This window comes from Piliocolobus tephrosceles, chromosome X (genome assembly GCF_002776525.5).
Source record: "Piliocolobus tephrosceles isolate RC106 chromosome X, ASM277652v3, whole genome shotgun sequence".
NCBI classification, from domain to species: Eukaryota; Metazoa; Chordata; class Mammalia; order Primates; family Cercopithecidae; genus Piliocolobus; species Piliocolobus tephrosceles.
In genome coordinates, this window is record NC_045455.1 from 67,712,938 (window position 1) to 67,731,418 (window position 18,481).

Consider the following 18,481-nt stretch of genomic DNA (forward strand, 5'->3'; position numbering starts at 1 on the left):
TTTTTTTTTTTTTTTTTTTTTTTTTTTTTTGAGACAGGGTCTCACTCTGTCATCCAGGCTGGAGTGCAGTAGCACAGTCACAGCTCACTGAACTGTTGACCTCCTGGGCTCAGGTGATCCTTACACCTCAGCCTCCCAAGTAGCCACTCTGTGTCTTTTGATTGCAGACTTTAGTCCATTTACATACAGTGTTATTACTGACAAGTAGGGGCTTACTCCTGCCATTTTGTTATTTGTTTTCTGGTTTTTTTTATTGTTTCTTCCTTCTTTTCTTCCATTCTGTCTTCCTTTTAGTGAATGTGATTTTCTCTGGCAGTGTGCTTTAATTTCTTGGTTTTTATTTTTTGTGTATCCATTGTATTTTATTTGAGGTTACCATGAGGCATGCATATACCATCTTATAACCCATTGTTTTAAGCTGATGACAACTTAATACTAATTACATAAAGAAATGCACAGAAAGAAAACTAATAAGAGCCCTACATCTTAACTTCCTCCCCTGCTTTTTAACTTTTTGTTGTTTCTCTTTATGTCTTATTGTACTGTTTATATCTTGAAAAGTTGTTAATATTTTTGGTTGATTCATCATTTAGTCTTTCTCCTTAAGACAAGAGTAGTTTACACACAACCATTACAGTGTTATACTATTCTGTGTTTTTCTATGTGCTTCCTATTTCCAGTGGATTTTATACCTTCAGATGATTTCTTCTTGCTCATTAACATCCTTTTCTTTCACATTGGAGAACTACCTTTAGCATTTCTTGTAGGATGGGTCTAGTATTGATCAAATCCCTCAGCTTTTGTTTGTCTGGGAAAGTCTTTAATTCTCCTTCATGCCTGAAGGGTATTTTCACCAGATATACTATTCTAGGGTAAAAGATTTGTTTCCTTCAGCACATTAAATATGTCATGCCGCTCTCTCCTGGCCTGTAAGGTTTCCACTGAAAAGTCTGCTGCCGGATGTATTGCAGCTCCATTGTATGTTATTTGTTTCTTTTCACCTGCTGCTTTTAGGATTTTTTTTTTTTTTTTTTTTTTTTTTTACGTTGAGAGTCTGAATTAAATGTTTTGAAGTAGTCTTCTTTGGTTTAGATCTGCTTGGTGTTCTATAACCTTCTTATATTTGAACATTCATATCTTTCTCTAGGTTTGGGAAGTTCTCGGATATTATCTCTTAGAGTAAGTTTTTTTACCCCTATCTCTTTTTCTACCTCCTCTTTAAGGTCAGAAAATCTTAGATTTGCTTTTTTTAGACTATTCACTAGATATCGTAGGCATTCTTCATTGTTTTTTATTCTTTTTTCTTTTGTCTCCTCTAACTGCATGTTTTCAGATAGCCTGTCTGCAAGCCACTAATCCTTTCTTTTGCTTAATCAATTCTGTCATTAAGAGACTCTGATGCATTCTTCAGTATGTCAATTGCATTTTCAACTCTAGAATTTCTACTTGATTATTTTTAATTATTTCAATCTCTGTATTAAATTATGATAGAATTCTGAATTCTTTCTCTGTGTTATCTTGAATTTCTTTGAGTTTCCTCAAAACAGTGATTTTGAATTCTCTGTCTGAAAGGTCATATATCTCTGTTCTCCCAGGATTGGTCCCTGGTGTCTTATTTAGTTCAATTGCTGAAGTCATATTTTCTTGGATGGTGTTGGTGCTTGTAGATATTTATCAGTATCTGACAGGACAGTGAGATCTAGGCAATCTCATTAATCCTTAATTTCCTTATTTATAATATATATATATACATACTTACATTTGTACATTTTATAAAACATATATTATAAATCCTTGCTTTCTTTTTTATTATATGTATATTATAAGGTTGTTGTATGCATGCCAGAAAAAAATTAACAAAAAGAATATGAAATTAAAAAAAATAAGGTTGTTGTGGAAATTGGATAATACTTGTAAAGCTCTTAGCATAAGTGCCTGGCACAGAGTAAGCACTCAGTATTTGCTGCTGTGAAGGTGGAGGTAGAGGTAGTAGGGAAGAGGAGGTACTGATCAATGTGGCAAAGGACATGGTTGTAGTACAGAGAGTGGCACTCATCCCAGGGGAGAATACTCCTGAACTGAATCTTAAAGAACGACAGAGTTCATGAAAAATGAAAGAGCATCGGCAAAGATATAGAACCATAAAATATTGTGTATATGTGGTGCAGCAATTTGGTGCTAATAGAACTTGATGTAGGAATTGGAAATGATAGTTAGCTGATGAGACTGGAAAAGTTGGCCACTGTCAAGTCATTGAAGGTATTGGACTTTTTTTTTCTTTCATTTTTTTTTGACATGAAGTCTTGCTCTGTTGCCTAGGCTGGAGTGCAGTGGCACGATCTTGGCTCACTGCAACCTCTGCCTCCCAGGTTCAAGTGATTCTTCTGCCTCAGCCTCCCAAGTTGCTGGGACTACAGGTGCACACCACTACAGTTGGTTAATTTTTGTATTTTTACTAGAGATGGGGTTTCACCATATTGGTCAGGCTAGTCTTGAATTCCTGACCTCCTGATCTGCCCCCCTCAGCCTCCCAAAGTGCTGGGATTACAGGCGTGAGCCACTGCGCCTGGCCTTTTTGTATTGGACTTTGTTCTAAGCAAAAGGGAGAAGTTGAAGAGTTTAAGGAGAGAGATGGCATGGCCAGATTTGCATTTCTAGCTAGCTCACTCTGATAGGGTGAGGATGCTTTGAAGTGGAGATAGTAACTTAAGCAAGCTCTTTGATAGTTCATTTGAGAGATGACGGCCAGAACTAGGGCCATACTGATTGAGAATGCAATGTCATTGTATTACTATGTTCTCACACTGCTGTAAGGAAATACCTGAGACTGGGTAATTTATAAAGGAAAGAGGTTTAATTGACTCACAGTTCCACACTGCTGGGGAGGCCTCAGGAAACTTACAATCATGGCAGAAGGGGAAGCAGGCACAGACCTTCACATGGCAGCAGGAGAAAGAAGAGTGAACGAACAATGGGGAAAGAGCCCCTTATAAAACCATCAGATCAAGTGAGAACTGATTCACTGTCATGAGAACAGCATGGGGGAAACCACTCCCATGATCCAATCACCTCCCACCAGGTCCTGCCCTCCACACGTAGGGATTATAGGGATTACAATTCGTGATGAGATTTGGGTGAGGACACAGAGCCAAACCATAGCAGTCATTCTTGTATATATTTTTCATATAGTAAACTTGGGTCCAGTCCAAGATTTCTTTTGGAAAACCAGGCTAGACAGGTTGTAAGGTATATGAGAGTGCAGGTCTTGTCCATGAGGACTCTAAGAAGCCCTATCCATGATTCTGTGTCTGGTTCCTCTGTCTCACTGATTTCAGTGATCTCTTCTATTCCTGTAGGCTAGATATGATTTGTTATGATCACCTAGATTAAATACTTCCACCTAATGGAAAACCCACTTTTTTTTTTTTTTTTTTAAATCAAGGCACTAGGGCGAAGAAGAGTGAATAAAGTGATAAGTTGAAGGCAAAAAATACTAGGAAGTAGATATAAGAAAAAGGAATTTGATTTTAACCTACATTTTATTAAAATCTTATTTTCTTCATCTATTTTCCTTCCTTATTCATGAAGGTTTAAAAATGATAATCATAATTTTTTTCTTGCATAAAGGTAGACAGTGAAAAAACAAAGAATTCAGTTCTGTTGTATTCACTTTATGTCCTTCTGTGCTCTGTGGGAAACGGACTTCCAGTTGGTCAAATTTCCCCCAGCACAAATCCTGTGGCAAGGAGCTGCATCCATTTTGTAGACTGTGTTTGCATGCACAGCTTGTTAGGGGTCTATGGGAAGAGTAAGTTAACGTTTTTTGCATATTAGAAAGGATGGTACCATTTCTGTCTGTGTGTGTATGTGTGTATGTATATATTCCACATACTATACAATTCATCCATTTGGAGTGTACAATTTAATTGCTGTTTGTTTCTTTAACAGGGAAAAAAAGATGTGACCCAGATATTTAACAACATCCTGAGAAGACAGATAGGCACTCGGAGTCCTACTGTGGAGTATATTAGTGCTCATCCTCATATCCTGTTTATGCTCCTCAAAGGGTAGGTACATGGCTTCCTTTCAAGTAGGGCTAAGTTTTTAATAGTTGTTAAAAGTACATAGCATTAACCTCATTTGAGATATGATCAGTTCCCTTTTGGAACTGCAGTAAAGGTATTTGTCTTGCGTGAGGTCAGCCCTCTAGATCTGTCTCTGTGATTACCTAGGCTGCAGCAAAATCCTTTCTTTGCACCTTAATGTTTCTAAATGTTATGTTTCCATTTACTGCCTTCCTTTCCCCCACAGTTCTGCTATTTCTGTCTCTTCCTATTACAGTATTGCTTATGCTTCCCTATCTGCCCTATTCGTAGCTGCCCACTTACCCTTTTCCTGACTGCATGAGACTGAATGTCTTCAATATACGCACAAGCACACACATATATGTTCTGCTTCTGGGAACTGAAATACAGATATGAGAGTTTTTCCAGTAGCTAGCATCTGCCAAGGTGAATGTATGTGGGTCTATAGGGAAGCTATAAAACTGAAGTTGAGCTAGGTAATAGAATCCCTGATTATTATTTTTATGTACACTTATTTATAAATGTTTCTTGGGCATTTGGGGGCTACTCTGAATCATAATGACTGGAGATCTGGGTGTAGCAAAGCTTGAGGACAGCAGATCATCTTCTTCCTCCCTTTGTCTTTCTACTCTACTATCTTAAACCAGCATATCTCTTTATTTTATTGTATTCCTGTTTTCAATCCTGCTGTTTCATACCTAGTCCATCTCACCTGTGTTCATTTTCTCTCTTGTACATTTTAAATATTTAATTGTATCAAAATAATACATTGTTTAAAAATCAGATATATCAATGAATAGTTCTTTGCCTCTTTCTTTTTTCTTTCTTTCATATATATATATTCATATATATATATATATTAAATTTATTTTTAAGACAGTGTCTTGCTCTGTTGCCCAGGCTGGAGTGCAGTGGTGCAATCTTGGCTCACTGCAACCTCTGCCTCCGGGGTTCAAGCAATTCTCCTGCCTCAGCCTCCTGGGTAGCTGGGATTACAGGTGCCCACCACCACGCACGACTAATTTTTGTATTTTTAGTAGAGACAGGGTTTCACTATTTGGTCAGACTGGTCTTGACCTCCTGACCTCAAGTGATCTGCCTACCTCAGCCTCCCAAAGTGCTGGAGTTTACAGGCATGAGTCACTGCGCCCGGCCTCTTTGCCTCTTTCTTCTCCATTTTTCAGTCCTATTACCCAAAGACAACCACTTTTATCTTTTTTATTTGTTCATTTGTTTATTTGTTCATCATTGTTTTCATCATATATTTACCTCTGTGTTACAAATAATGGGCTTATACTAATTTTTCATTTATCAATTTTAAGCAGTATCTTTGACAAGATAAACTAGATGATAGTCTTTTTACTGCCACCATTATTCTATTTCCTTTCCCTTATCTTCCTAATAAATGTTACCATAATTTTAAATTTTAATAATCACATTTAGATTATTATGACTGTGTAGTTATTATTTATTAGTGAGCAAAGTAGTATACTATGATTACTTTGGTTTTGCGTACAAAATAATTGTTTTACTGGAGAATTGTTTCTTCAGTTCTGGAAAGGGAAAGATCCTTGTATCATGTATTAGTTAGGGGATGTAAAGCCTCTATAACACATAGACCCCAAAGTGACGTGGCCTCACAACAAGTTAAGTATATTTCTCATGTAATAGTGCAAAGCAGATGTTCTAGTTCATCAGGGGGTTCTGTCATCTTCAGCATGTGCTATCTAAGATCACTTTGTTCATTGCCATTTCAACCCACAGAAAGGTGAAAGTATATAAGAGATTTTATGTGTTTAGAGAATGACAAGAATTCTGGTGTGACTAGAGCTCTGTGTGAGTCAGAGGGAAGGGTGCAGTATGAGGTTGGAAAGACTGAGACCAGATTATGAAGAGCTTTCCAAGTCCTACTAGGGAGTTTGAATGTCATTCTGTAGGCAACATGGAGTCATCCAGGGACTAGACATGAGGAGTTCTGGTGGCAACGTAGAAAATGGCATGGGGTGGGAGGCTGAGATTCCAGCTTGGAAGAGTCTAGGGAAGAGATTATCAACAGAACTTTAATGGAGATACTGAGAATGAAGAGAATGGGTATTTGAAAACATTTCCATTTCTTTCCAATTCAAAAGTAATACATGGTTATTATTTAAAAACTAAAACATTTTAGAAATGTATAATAGAAAAAGAAAGTGCATCCGATAATCTTTCCATAAGAAATCACTATTGACAATTTGGGGACTACACCTCTGGTTTTAATTCTCTATTACAATGATTATTCCTCTGTTTTTCAACCCAAACTTTTAACTCATTCCTTCACGTCGTGTTTTGTATAAACCATTTACTCATTGTTTGCTATGTGCCAGCTATTGTAATGTTTTACTTATGTTATATTGTTTACTTTCCAAATACTATGAGGACTACATACTGGTTTTTTTTTTTTTTTTTTTTTTTTTTTACCATTTTACAGATGAGGAAACTGAAACTCAGAGAGAGTAAGGATATTGCTCAAGATTGTACAGCTAATACATGACATAGCCTAGTTTTCCATGCAGACCTGACACTAAATCCCATGTTCCTTTCCATTAATATACCTTTAAGAAGATTCGAGGACCATTCAAATGTGAAGGGAGAGGGAATTGTTGATGCTCTTGAGGACAGGGTAGTGGAACAGTTGTACCATAATCAGTTTTACCTGTTACCATTTTCTTTCCTTTTTTTTTTCTTGAGATGGAGTCTCGCTCTGTCACCCAGGCTGGAGTGCAGTGTTGTGATCTTGGCTCACTGCAAGCTCCGCCTCCTGGGTTCAAGGGATTCTCCTACCTCAGCCTCCTGAGTAGCTGGGACTACAGGTGTGTGCCACCACGCCTGGCTAATTTTTTGTATTTTTAGTAGAGACCGGTTTCACTTTGTTAGCCAGATGGTCTCAATCTCCTGACCTTGTGATCCACCTGCCTTGGCCTCCCAAAGTGCTGGGATTACAGGCATGAGCCACCACACCCAGCCCCTGTTACCATTTTCTAATTTAGCACTGAATGCTAGAGATTTAGCCCTTCTTAAAAGTCAGGATTTTTACTGAATTATCTCTTGTGGAGTCACTTTAAAACCTAGGACATAACTTGATTGGTACATTTATACATCAAACAATAATATTAAATGAGAATATGATAGTAACATTCTATATAGAACCTAAGTTTAACCACAAAGAATATAAGACAAAAAGCAATTGATAGTTGTCTATCAAAGAGAATTATCTGGATATGTGGTATTAAACATGGTAGAAAGGATTTGGAGCCCAAGTTTTATGAAAAGATTATAAATAAGGACTTACTCACTCTAAATGAATTTGTCTTCTGGCTCAGGCAAATGACATTCCAGGGTACTGAGAGAACTTGAGAATGAGGTCACTGAACAGCTCTCAGTGATCTGTAAAGAACTGTGGCCAGTATGTTCCAGAAGGCTGATGTTAAAATCATAAATTTCTCCCAATTATCCGTTTTTTTAAGTTTATTATAAAAATTTTTAAGCAGTTTCGTTTTGGCAATTATTTTATAGATGGTGCTATGTAGTTCATATTTCATCACATCAGGAGATGTACTTTTAGTAATACTAAGACTGAGCAATGGGTTCAGATGGTGACAGTCTAATCCACTATAAAGTTTCCCATAGACCTTAAACTTGTTTTACCATCCATTGATGAACATTGCCTGATTCTGTCGTTTCACTAGAGGTGACAAAAAGGTAATTTTGAATTCCATCATTTCTTTTGTATATTTTATCGGCTAAACTAGTTTTATAGAGAATACTGTCATTCACCCACCACAGCTTCAGGTGTTAGAATACTCTGAAGTACAGTTCATACCAGAGAGGCAGAATAAATGCTCAATTCTTTTCTTTTAATTATTATTTTAGAGAAAAATAAGATATCCCTAGGAACTTTCATTGGTGTCTAATGAGTTATTTCCCTTCCTCCACCCGCCTTTATATATGTGTGTGTGTTTATAAATATATATATATATTTACATATGTACACAGACACACACACTCTTCTAGTATCTGATTAATCCATTGATTGAATGTTTTGTATATGTCTTATTTAGTTCTACACATTTTTTTAATGCTCAGTTGACCATCTGTGGCCCCTTCTAGGGGATATCTCTTAACATCACTAAAATAGTTTGTGAGAGCTTCCTTGCTTTCTGGTATAACAAGATATGCCACCCAACTTGTACATTTACTGAAGAAGACCTGAAATTTCTACCAAGGATGTTGGTTATTTTTAGAGAGGAATGGTTCTTAGAGACTACAATCTGGATGCTAGGAGTGCTCATTGACACTGGATTGTTATTACTTCTAGGCCTTTTTGGTAGACAGAATTAACACATTATTTTATTTATTTATTGAGACAGGGTCTTGCTGTGTTGCCTGTACTGGAATGTAGTGCTGTGATCACAGCTCACTATAGTCTCACCTAGGCTCAAGTGATCCTCCTGACTCAGCCTCCCAAATAGCTGGGACTACAAGTGCATGCCACCACACTTAGCTAATTATTATTATTATTTTTTTTTGTAGAAACAGGGTCCCACTATGTTGCCCAGGCTTGTCTCAAACTCCTGGGCTCAAGCAATCCTCCTGCCTCAGCCTCCCAAAGTGCTAGAATTATAGGCATGATCCACTATGCCTGGCCTAACTCATTATTTTTAGTCAGCAAATGTTTCTAGATTAGAAACATACCTTCTTGACTATATTGAAGAGGCCAAGTGTTTGTTGAATAACATTTTACAAAAGTTTTCCAGGTATTTCCTGGCCTTGTTTACTTCCAGCAATAATCACAAAAGTCATTTTTCCCCTTACATAATGTAATCTTTGTTCTTAAATTGAAATATTCTTGCACAAGATCATTCTTCTAACCATTTTCTGTGTAATGATTACTGTAGCTCACTGCTAACTGAGACCATTGCTCTTACATTTTGGCTTTCATTGAATTTGAGAGAGACCTTTCATTATGCTGTCATTATTTGATGGGCATGCCTAGATAGTTGTGTGCCTTCTCCACACTGACACAGTTCATTATAGTCCAGACTATATGATCCAAATTACAGATCAACAGGGAAGATATGATTCAATTCTATGAAATAGTGATTCAGCATTCATCAGATTAACCTTTACTGGGGACCTGCCATGGTTAGCCATTGTGGGAAATGCAATAATTAGGCAGGATCCTTGCCATCAGGAAGCTTATCTACGAGTAGAGTAGACTAGGTGAGATAAATATTGATTCTTTACCAGACCTAAGGATATTAATGTTAGTGGAATTTGAAACTTAACATATGCTTATCTTTTGGAGCACTTCTTTACATAGCAAGCAATAACCTATCAAAAGTCAATATACTAGAGGGTAGTCAGGTAGAAATGATCTATGTGAATTATAAATCCCTTAAAGAGTACTGAGGAGAATTGGGATTCCCTATATATCTCTGTATATCCTTATGTATTTCTAACTTTAAGAAGTTGTAATCTCAGAATGACAGATGTCAAACTGCTGGGATGAAATGACAAGTGTCCTGACCCAGAGGAGTCTTGATTTTTTAAAACATTGTTTTGTTTCTCAAGAATAAACTCTCAGTGCCTCACAGATGGTTTCAGTAAGCCTCACGAAATGAAAGGAAAAAGAGAACTAATTATACCCAAAAGTTGGAATGGAAACTTTTTGTAGATGGTCTTAGTTTGGAAATTGAATTAAGAAATGAGAAAATGTTGGCCAGAGATGATGCATATTTTGTATAAGTCAGAGTTTGACTCTCATTAGAGTAGTATGAAGACATTTCTTCAGTTTGAGGTTCATTAAATTCATTATATGCATGCTTTGTGAAAAACATTATACTAGGCACTCTTTGGAGACTGGGGTAGGGGCAGGAGAAAGTAGCAATCAATGACATAGACACCAAATGGAGATGGGGATAGGGGAGGAGAGGAGAAGGTAACAGGATAAGTAAAGCATAGCCCCAACAATTAAACTGATTGTCATGAAGTGAAGAAAATAGACCTATAGCAATTTACTGCAGTATAACATAATACAGAATGAAAAAAGTATTAAAGAGAAATTACAGACAAGCTGCTGTATGAGTGTGAAGGGCAGAGAGAATAATCCTGAATCGTAGTGATTAGGAAAGGCTTCAAGGAGGAGGTGGCATTTGAACCAAGCCTTGAAAGATGAGAAGCATCTCAGTCGTGGGAATGTAAGGAGAAGCGCATTTCAATTGAGGGAATGAGGGGCTCCAGGTAAGTAATGAATGTGATGGGAAATGAAACTGAAAAGTTAAGGTTAGGGCCAAATTACAAAAGTCCATACATATCTTACTAATCAATAAATCTGGATTTTAATTGTCCTTCCCTTAGATTCTTTTCTCTCTAGGCCAACAGCCTTTATTTTATACCCTCTTGAGTACTCTATCAATAAATGACAGCGCTTTTCTCCTTTACATTTCAGAACATATACCTCTCTTTACAACATCTTTAATAAAACCCCACCTGATAACTGTTCCTTGTGAGCCAGTAGCTGAGTTTCAAGTTTTTCTATTAAGAGAAATTACTAGCACTATAAATTGGCATTCCTTATATTCTACAAAGAATCATGACTATCTGAATATATTAACATTTAATGTTACTGCGAGTTATTCAGGAAATACTCAAATAATATTTGTGAGTATCATTCAGCATAAACAGGGCAAAAATGAATAAATACCACCTTGGTATCTTTGTTTGCTGTTTCTTCTACTAATATTTGTAAATTTGATATTGGAAAGTCGTCTGTTTCTTCAATTGAATCTTTATTCTTGAATCTGTCTTTCATGAAAATTCTATAACTATCACAAGAAGAGAAAACCAAACACCGCATGTTCTCACTCATAGGTGGGAACTGAACAATGAGCTCACTTGGACTCGGGAAGGGGAACATCACACAGTGGGGCCTGTCATGGGGAGGGGGGAGGGGGGAGGGATTGCATTGGGGAGTTATACCTGATATAAATGATGAATTGATGGGTGCTGACGAGTTGATGGGTGCAGCACACCAACATGGCACATGTATACATATGTAACAAACCTGCACGTTATGCACATGTACCCTAGAACTTAAAGTATTAAAAAAAAAAAAAAAAGAATAGTTTATTACTTATTGTTCAACAAAATGTTGTTGCTAGTAGTTGATGAGTAATAAAATATCTTAAAGTTTTATAGTACCATAAAAGTACCATAAAAACTAGTATTCAGTTGAAATGGTCAATGATATCTCTTTAAAAATATGGTCAAATTTTATTTTATTTTTATTTTTATTTTTTGGAGACAGAGTCTCACTTAACTTTCCAGGGTCAAGCAATCCTCCGTCCTCAGCTTCCTAAGTAGTTGGGACTACAGGTGTGTGCCACCACGCCCAGCTAATTTTTTTAGTTTTTGTAAAGTCAGGGTCTCAGCTAAATTTTTTATTTTTTAATTTTTTGTAAAGTCAACCATGTTGGCCAGGCTGGTCTCGAACTTCTGAGCTTAAGCAGTCCATCCACCTCAGCCTCCCAAAGTGCTGGGAGTATAGGAGTGAGCAGTCACGCCCCACCAGATTTTTGGAGGCGGGGGGGCCCTATACTCTGCTCACTTCCCAGTGTATCACAACTATATCTTTCTTTGTTCTATTCTTCCTGTATTTACCACACAATTGTCAACTGTATTATTTCAATACAGGGCTTGTTGTACTTGGGCTAAGCATTATTCATTTTCTTAAAATCTTATCACACACTAGAATATATCTTAAATTTACTTAGAGATTGAATTTGACTTTGAGAGATTGTTGTTGTATTAGAAACGGAACCAATCTAGTATGCCAGTCCTGCATTGTTTCCCACAGTAGATGTTTTGTTTGTCTAGCATATTTTTTGCTGTGAGCCATGATTCCACTTAGGATTTAAGTGAGTCAATCAATCCACACCTATTGCATGCAAATCATATATTTATATAGGTCTCCCCTATTTTTTTTCCAGATAGAGGTATCCTACTACCAAGGAGACATTTCTACTTAGATATCAGCCATCTCAAAATTAATGTGGTCAACCACAAACTCTTAATTTCTTTACTAACTTGTTCCTCTACTAGTTTATTCATCTTAATAAATAGCACCACCACCCACCCAGTGATTCAAGCCAAAAACATAGGAATCATTCTTGAATTCTCAGTTTCCAAATTTATTCCCTCACCCAAGTCCAGCTACATCATCAGCAAGTCCTGTTGACTATTCCTCCAAACAGTATCCATCACCTGCCTAGTCCTCTGTTCTGCTCCTGCCACCCCACGCCAAGCCCTTGTTCCCTCTCCTGGGTTCTGCTCCCATTCTTATATGTCTCCCGCGGTTTTACAGACATTCTCAACAAGAAGCCAGAGTGATCTTTTTAAATCATAAGTTAGCCTTGTCAATTTCTTTCTTTAAACTCTCCAAAGGCTTCCTGTTACACTTAAAATAAAACCACACTACTTACCTTAGCTGACAAAGCTGTATCTGACCTGGCCCCTGCCCCTTCTCTCCACCCCTGCCTCATTTCACACCACTCGCGGTTCTTCCCCTACAATCAAATCATGCAGGCCTTATTTCTCCTTCTCTGTTTCGCCAGGCCTGTTCTTGCCATGGAGACTTTGCACAGTTACTTCCCTTTGCTTGGAACATTTTGCCCTTTACTTTAGTCTAAAGTGAAATAACTTAAGTCTAAAGTGAAATAACACACACACACACACACACACACACACACACAATTAAGTAGTCACCTTTATAATGTGGCGTATTTCGTTGTCATCAGTTTTCACAGCACTTCTCAATATATGAAATTATCTTTTCATTGTTTACATTCTGCCTCATCCCCCCTACCCCCAGCTGTCACCACGTTCATATTTGAGTGTATCTGAGTGTTTCAGAATACACTCAAACTCCGGAATATGTCTGGAATAGTTCCAGGCACATAGTAGATCTTCAGAGGGTATTGAATGAACCGTGACAAGTGGTATGTGTGTTTCCATTAACAGCAGTATTGAAATGGTTCTTTTGATGCCATTAATATTATTTTAATAGGATAACAAAATTCTCTATTTCTCTCTTGTTTACGCTTTAGATATGAAGCCCCACAGATTGCCTTACGTTGTGGGATTATGCTGAGAGAATGTATTCGACATGAACCGCTTGCCAAAATCCTCCTCTTTTCTAATCAATTCAGAGATTTCTTTAAGTATGTGGAGTTGTCAACATTTGATATTGCTTCAGATGCCTTTGCTACTTTTAAGGTAATTTTTTTTTTCCCAAAGCAGCTAGGTCAATTTATAGTCACTTGGCCTCTGCAGAGGCAATTTAATTTTAAAAAGCAAAAAATTTTATTTCCTAGCCCTCAGCGTAGCCAACCTTGTATGACGTGGATCATAAGAGGCATCTGTAAATAGAATGCAGTTCATGAGGCCAGTCTGTCCTATTGCAGGAAAACAGCTCAAACTATTTGTCACAAGCTCAAATGGACTGAATTCCAGTATATACAGTTACGTGGCAAGAGGAATATGTAGCGCTGTGTGTGTGTGGCATGCTGCCATTTATGTTAAAAACAGATTACGGGGCCTAAGCTTCCACTTAACGTATATATGCACTGAATACCTCTGCAAGGATGCATAGGAAACAGCAACAGTGATTAATTCTGGGGAAAGGAACTAGGTAGTGAAGGGAGATGGAGAATTACATCTTTGAATGTGAAAGACATCATGTTATTTTATGAATGTAATTTTTAAATGTCCACATGGTGAAACAAAACAGTAATAAATTATACTGTCGTTTTTTCATAATCATCTATAGTTTGATCATGTATTATCTACTTTGTCACTATGTAGGAAATCGTAGGATGCAGTATATTCACATTGTTAGGTAACCAACTACCAGAACCTTTTTATTTTGAAAAATTCAAACTCTACCTCTATACTTATTAAACAATAACTCCCCATTTCCTCCTCCCTCCAGCCCCTGACAACCATTTTACTTTTGGTTTCTGTATTTTATCATCCAAAAAAAAATATTCAGAGATTGTATCAGAAAAGAGTGCAGCTAATTTGCAGACAAACATAACAAAACTTATTCATTTAATGAGTGATGTTACATTCATGGTTTCTATTTTAGAAAATCAGTTACTTAGGCTTATCATCCTGCTATTATTTAACATATATTGAAGTTGGTATCAATGTGTATTACATGCTCATTTTTCAGTAATGGCAAACTTTTATCTTTCAAGGACAGATAAAAGTTTTGGAAACAAAAGCCTATTTGACATTCCTGTTCGTGTATAAAGTGAGTGATCAAGTTAGCTAGAATTATTTTGGGGGGATAATAATTATAATAAAAATAATTTTAAGATATAAATAGAAATAAAATAGATATGATTTTCTTTAATGTCTACCAAATCAGCTCTGAAGCCATTTTAGAAGAGGAGTTCAGAAAATGTTATAAACTGACAATGTAACAGCATCATTGAAAAAAAACAGGTTTTCAGGTCGAAAAAGTAGATAAGACTCATTTAAATGTATATATACGTATTCAGATTCATTTCTTTAAAAGCATTTTAGCAATTTAATTGTTCTATCTACATAACTCCAAATTAATTTATACTTTTTTCAGGATATACATATGTAACTTTTTTTACACGTTTTCTTAATTGTAATCCATGTATTAATTTTTATTTTTTATATATTATCTTAAATATGTATTTCAATAATATTGATATAGTCCATCTACTAATATTAATACATACTCCAATCTTATTACTTTATGAACAGTGATTGAAAGTTGCCTGTGACTTAGATGATAAATAGTTCTTTTAAATAGCTCTCCAGAGGTGGAAAAAGGGGAAAGCAGTGGTTTGCTGTGCTGAAAACTCCCTGTTGTCTGCAGACTAGGAAATTACCCAGCCTGTTCTAAGAAGGTGCCATAAATCTGTTGAAAGATATATTAGCTCACATGGTCACAGAAAGTGTGAGAGAGTGTCAGAGAGTGGTAAAGGGCGGGAGATGTCAGTGGGGCAGGAGGAAGCTGGGACTTAGGGAGAAGAATGCCTGGCAGAGGGTGAGGGACGGGGCATGGTCTCTGTGGAGGCGGAGCCTGCAGCTGGGCCATTAGATTTGTTGTGTTGGAGAAGACCAAAGAGTGGTGGGTGGTTAAGGGGGAGGCAAGTACTGGCAGCTGCCTGGGACATGATCTGTAAAGGCAACCAGGCCATCTCTGGAAATACAGGGAGCAAAGGAAAATCTAATTGACAAGAACTCTGGAGGGAGAATACTGTTTGATAATGATGGGAATATTTGGAAGCCACTTGGGGTGGGCTGGGGGTGGATTCCAGGGCAGGCTTAAGCAGCAGCAGCTAGTTGTTAACAGCTGCCTAGGAGCAGGGTGAGCCCAGTTAACTGCAGCACTTTTTGAGACAAGGTCTCACTCCCTCACCTAGGCTGGAGTGCAGTGGTGCAATCTCAGCTCATTGCAGCCTCGACCTCCCAGGCTCCGGTGATCCTCCTACCTCAGCCTCCCAGGTAATTGGGACCACGGGTGCATACCACCATGCCCAGCTAATTTTTGCATTTTTAGTAGAGATGGGGTTTTGCCCTGTTGGCCAGGCTGGTCTTGAACTCCTGACCTCAAGCCATGCGCCCGCCTTGGCCCCTGCAAAGTGCCAGGATTACAGGTATGAGCCACTGCGCCAGGCCAGGCCACTGTGGCACTTTTGTTGTCATAAGCAGGAGGGTGTGCGTTTTCGGATCAGCACTGAATTGCCTGAGACAACAAAGGAAAGGAACCGCAATGCCATCATTTCCCCAATGCCTCAGGCAAACCTGCAACAAACAAAAGCCCTCTAGCTTCCGGGTTTGAAGGGAAGGAGTTCGCAGCCTGCTCCCGTGTCCACAGGCCTCCATTCAGCCTGCCAGCCTCCTATAGTCTCCCTGAGGAAAGCAGGGAAGAGAGAAGGAGCCCACAGGGGAGGTCTGGGTAGACAGAAAAGGGCCAGGGAAAGAAAGAGAAGGGAAGAAGGGAAATTAATGAGAGGCAGAGTATAAACAGTGGGAAGCTTGGAGTAAGGAAACCGAAATTTTGGGAGAACAGCCAAGTGAGGGAAGGAAGGAAGGAAAAGAAGGAGGAAGGGTTTGGGAACAGATTCCTGGAAGTGACTGCTGGGTGGAGGGAGGGGCGGTGAGGGCAGCATGACTCCGGGCTCAGGAGTGTTGGAAATCTCAGGAGTGGCTGTGTCTTACCCAGGAAGACAAAAATTGTACAGCAGCTAGAGACGAAGCCCCCAAAAAGGTGGATCTAGAGCTAGTGGTGAGATAGGCCTCGGTTGCATCCAACGTGAAGAATGACATTAGATACAAAGGATGATTCCATTTCTTTCCACCAAAATGTCTGTGTTTAAACTACTAAGGAGGTGTTTGCTAATAATAGACACTACAGTCCCATTTTTTTTCCCTTTCCTATCAGATGGCTCTTCGCTGTCATGGAAACAAGTAAATTCATTTTTGAAAAAAACACAAGTAAGCCTTCATATAATTACAAACATTGAACAAACGCCAATAGAGGGGGAAGGCAAATACTTAATATGTATTTCTGAAAATTTCCCCAAAGGTTTTTAAACATTTGATAGAAAAAAAATATACTTGGTAGTAATTTTTTGCTGTCATATATTCAGCCCAATTTAATTTTCAGCAACAATATTGAATCAAAAATAATGATGTTTTGATTTGTATTTAAGCCAATTTTCCATTGAATTTAAGTCAATCCTTTAAAATCTAAATAATCATAAAAAGTTTTCTAGTGTGCTGCCAGTATTGGAAACACCAATTTTCTATATTTTACCAAATGCTTATGGTTAATATAATGTAACAAATAAATCACTTTTTTTTTTTTTTTTAAGTAGCTGGTTTCAAAGAGTTTTGTTTGTTTGGTTGATTTACTTGATTTTGACATTGGCTTTGGGTTTTTATAATCTCCTGCTCTAATCTTTTTGGTTTTAAGCTCCTAAAGGGACTGTTGCTCAGTTTAGTTATTAATATTGTAACATTGTCAGTTTATGATTTTGGCATAGATTTTTCTACCAAAAGTCCTTTCCCAAAAAAGGATTCCTTACAACCATAATCTCTTTCATCCCTCCCTCTAAAAATTCCCATAATAGAAGTGGTTTGAATTCCGTCTTTCTCTGCCACCTGATAAGCTGGATGTCCTTGAGCAATTTAGTTAACCTTTGCGTTTTATTTTCCACATCTGAAATGAAGAAAATCATCCCTTTTTCACGGACTTGTGAAGATCAGAAACTGCATTTGCAAAGTGCTCGGTTCACTCCCCAGCACAGTCAGCCCTCTAAACAGCAGCTGTCACTGGCTCCTCAGCCTTTTATGTCCCTGCAATTGTCTCTCTCACTCCACCCCGAGTTTCTCCCAAGCAGTATTCATTAAAAATATCGATATCAGATTTTCAGCATAATAGTTATACTATGCAAAACGTAGGCCTCTCAAAACAGAATTGTTAGGAGGTAGGATGAAAGAGTACACTATTTGAAATAAGACTTTTAAATTCTAAATTCTTTAGAGTTTGAACTTTATTTTCCTTCACAATTTTCTGTCTTTTCCTTCTTGGGTAGGATCCTAGCTGTTTTTATTTTATTTTTTCACTCAGTTATGTGATCTATAATGCAGCGATTATATTTATCTCTGTATTCTGTGTACTTAAACTTGTGTGTATGTATATGTGGTTTGTACATACATTTATTGTGTACAAAAATTGGAAGGTATATCTATGTATCAATCCTATCACACACTGGAGTGGAAATGTGGGTGTGAGAGAGGGAATGTGCGCATTGTTTATTGACTGTATCCATTTTATATATATATAAACTCTTGTTATATATATATATATTCTGGAGGAATTCTACCCCACCCTATTATGGTTTCCTAATACTGGATTTTTAAGCTGTTTCAAGGTTTTTTTTTGCCCTTGGAATTTGAAAATGTTGGTTTTAACCTAACTCCCTCCTGATCCCTTTTTCTTTGGGGTAACACTCATGTATGACACAACCTTTCTAGGCAGCACTGATCTGCAGCCTGCTCTTTTTGTTGCCACTGGAGCTGTGTGCACTGGGCCTGCAGTGTGGGGAACCCAGGCCTCACTTTCAAGGCTGATGATAGTTGAAGCAGGTGGAGAACTCCCACGGGTGCAGCAATCCACAGTGTCTGCTGCAGCCCATAGAGGGGGCTCCCTCTAGCCTGGTTCAGCTCAGAAGATTCCTATTACTGCTCATGGGGTTTCTATGATGTTAGGGGAGGGGTGCTTGAAAATACGACACCAATATTATCCTTTA

General features: G+C 37.8%; 1 protein-coding gene across 4 annotated transcripts in view; it reads left to right on the forward strand.

Moving 5' to 3' along the window:
* CAB39L (calcium binding protein 39 like) overlaps window positions 1-18,481 on the forward strand; it is a 127,952-nt gene that overhangs the window by 73,468 nt on the left and 36,003 nt on the right. For all 4 annotated transcript variants that reach the window (XM_023187404.3, XM_023187406.3, XM_023187405.3 and 1 more), the window contains 2 exons: window positions 3,949-4,067; window positions 13,229-13,397. In XM_023187404.3, coding sequence (XP_023043172.1) covers window positions 3,949-4,067; window positions 13,229-13,397 — 288 coding nt within the window. The remainder of the gene's footprint in view (window positions 1-3,948; window positions 4,068-13,228; window positions 13,398-18,481) is intronic.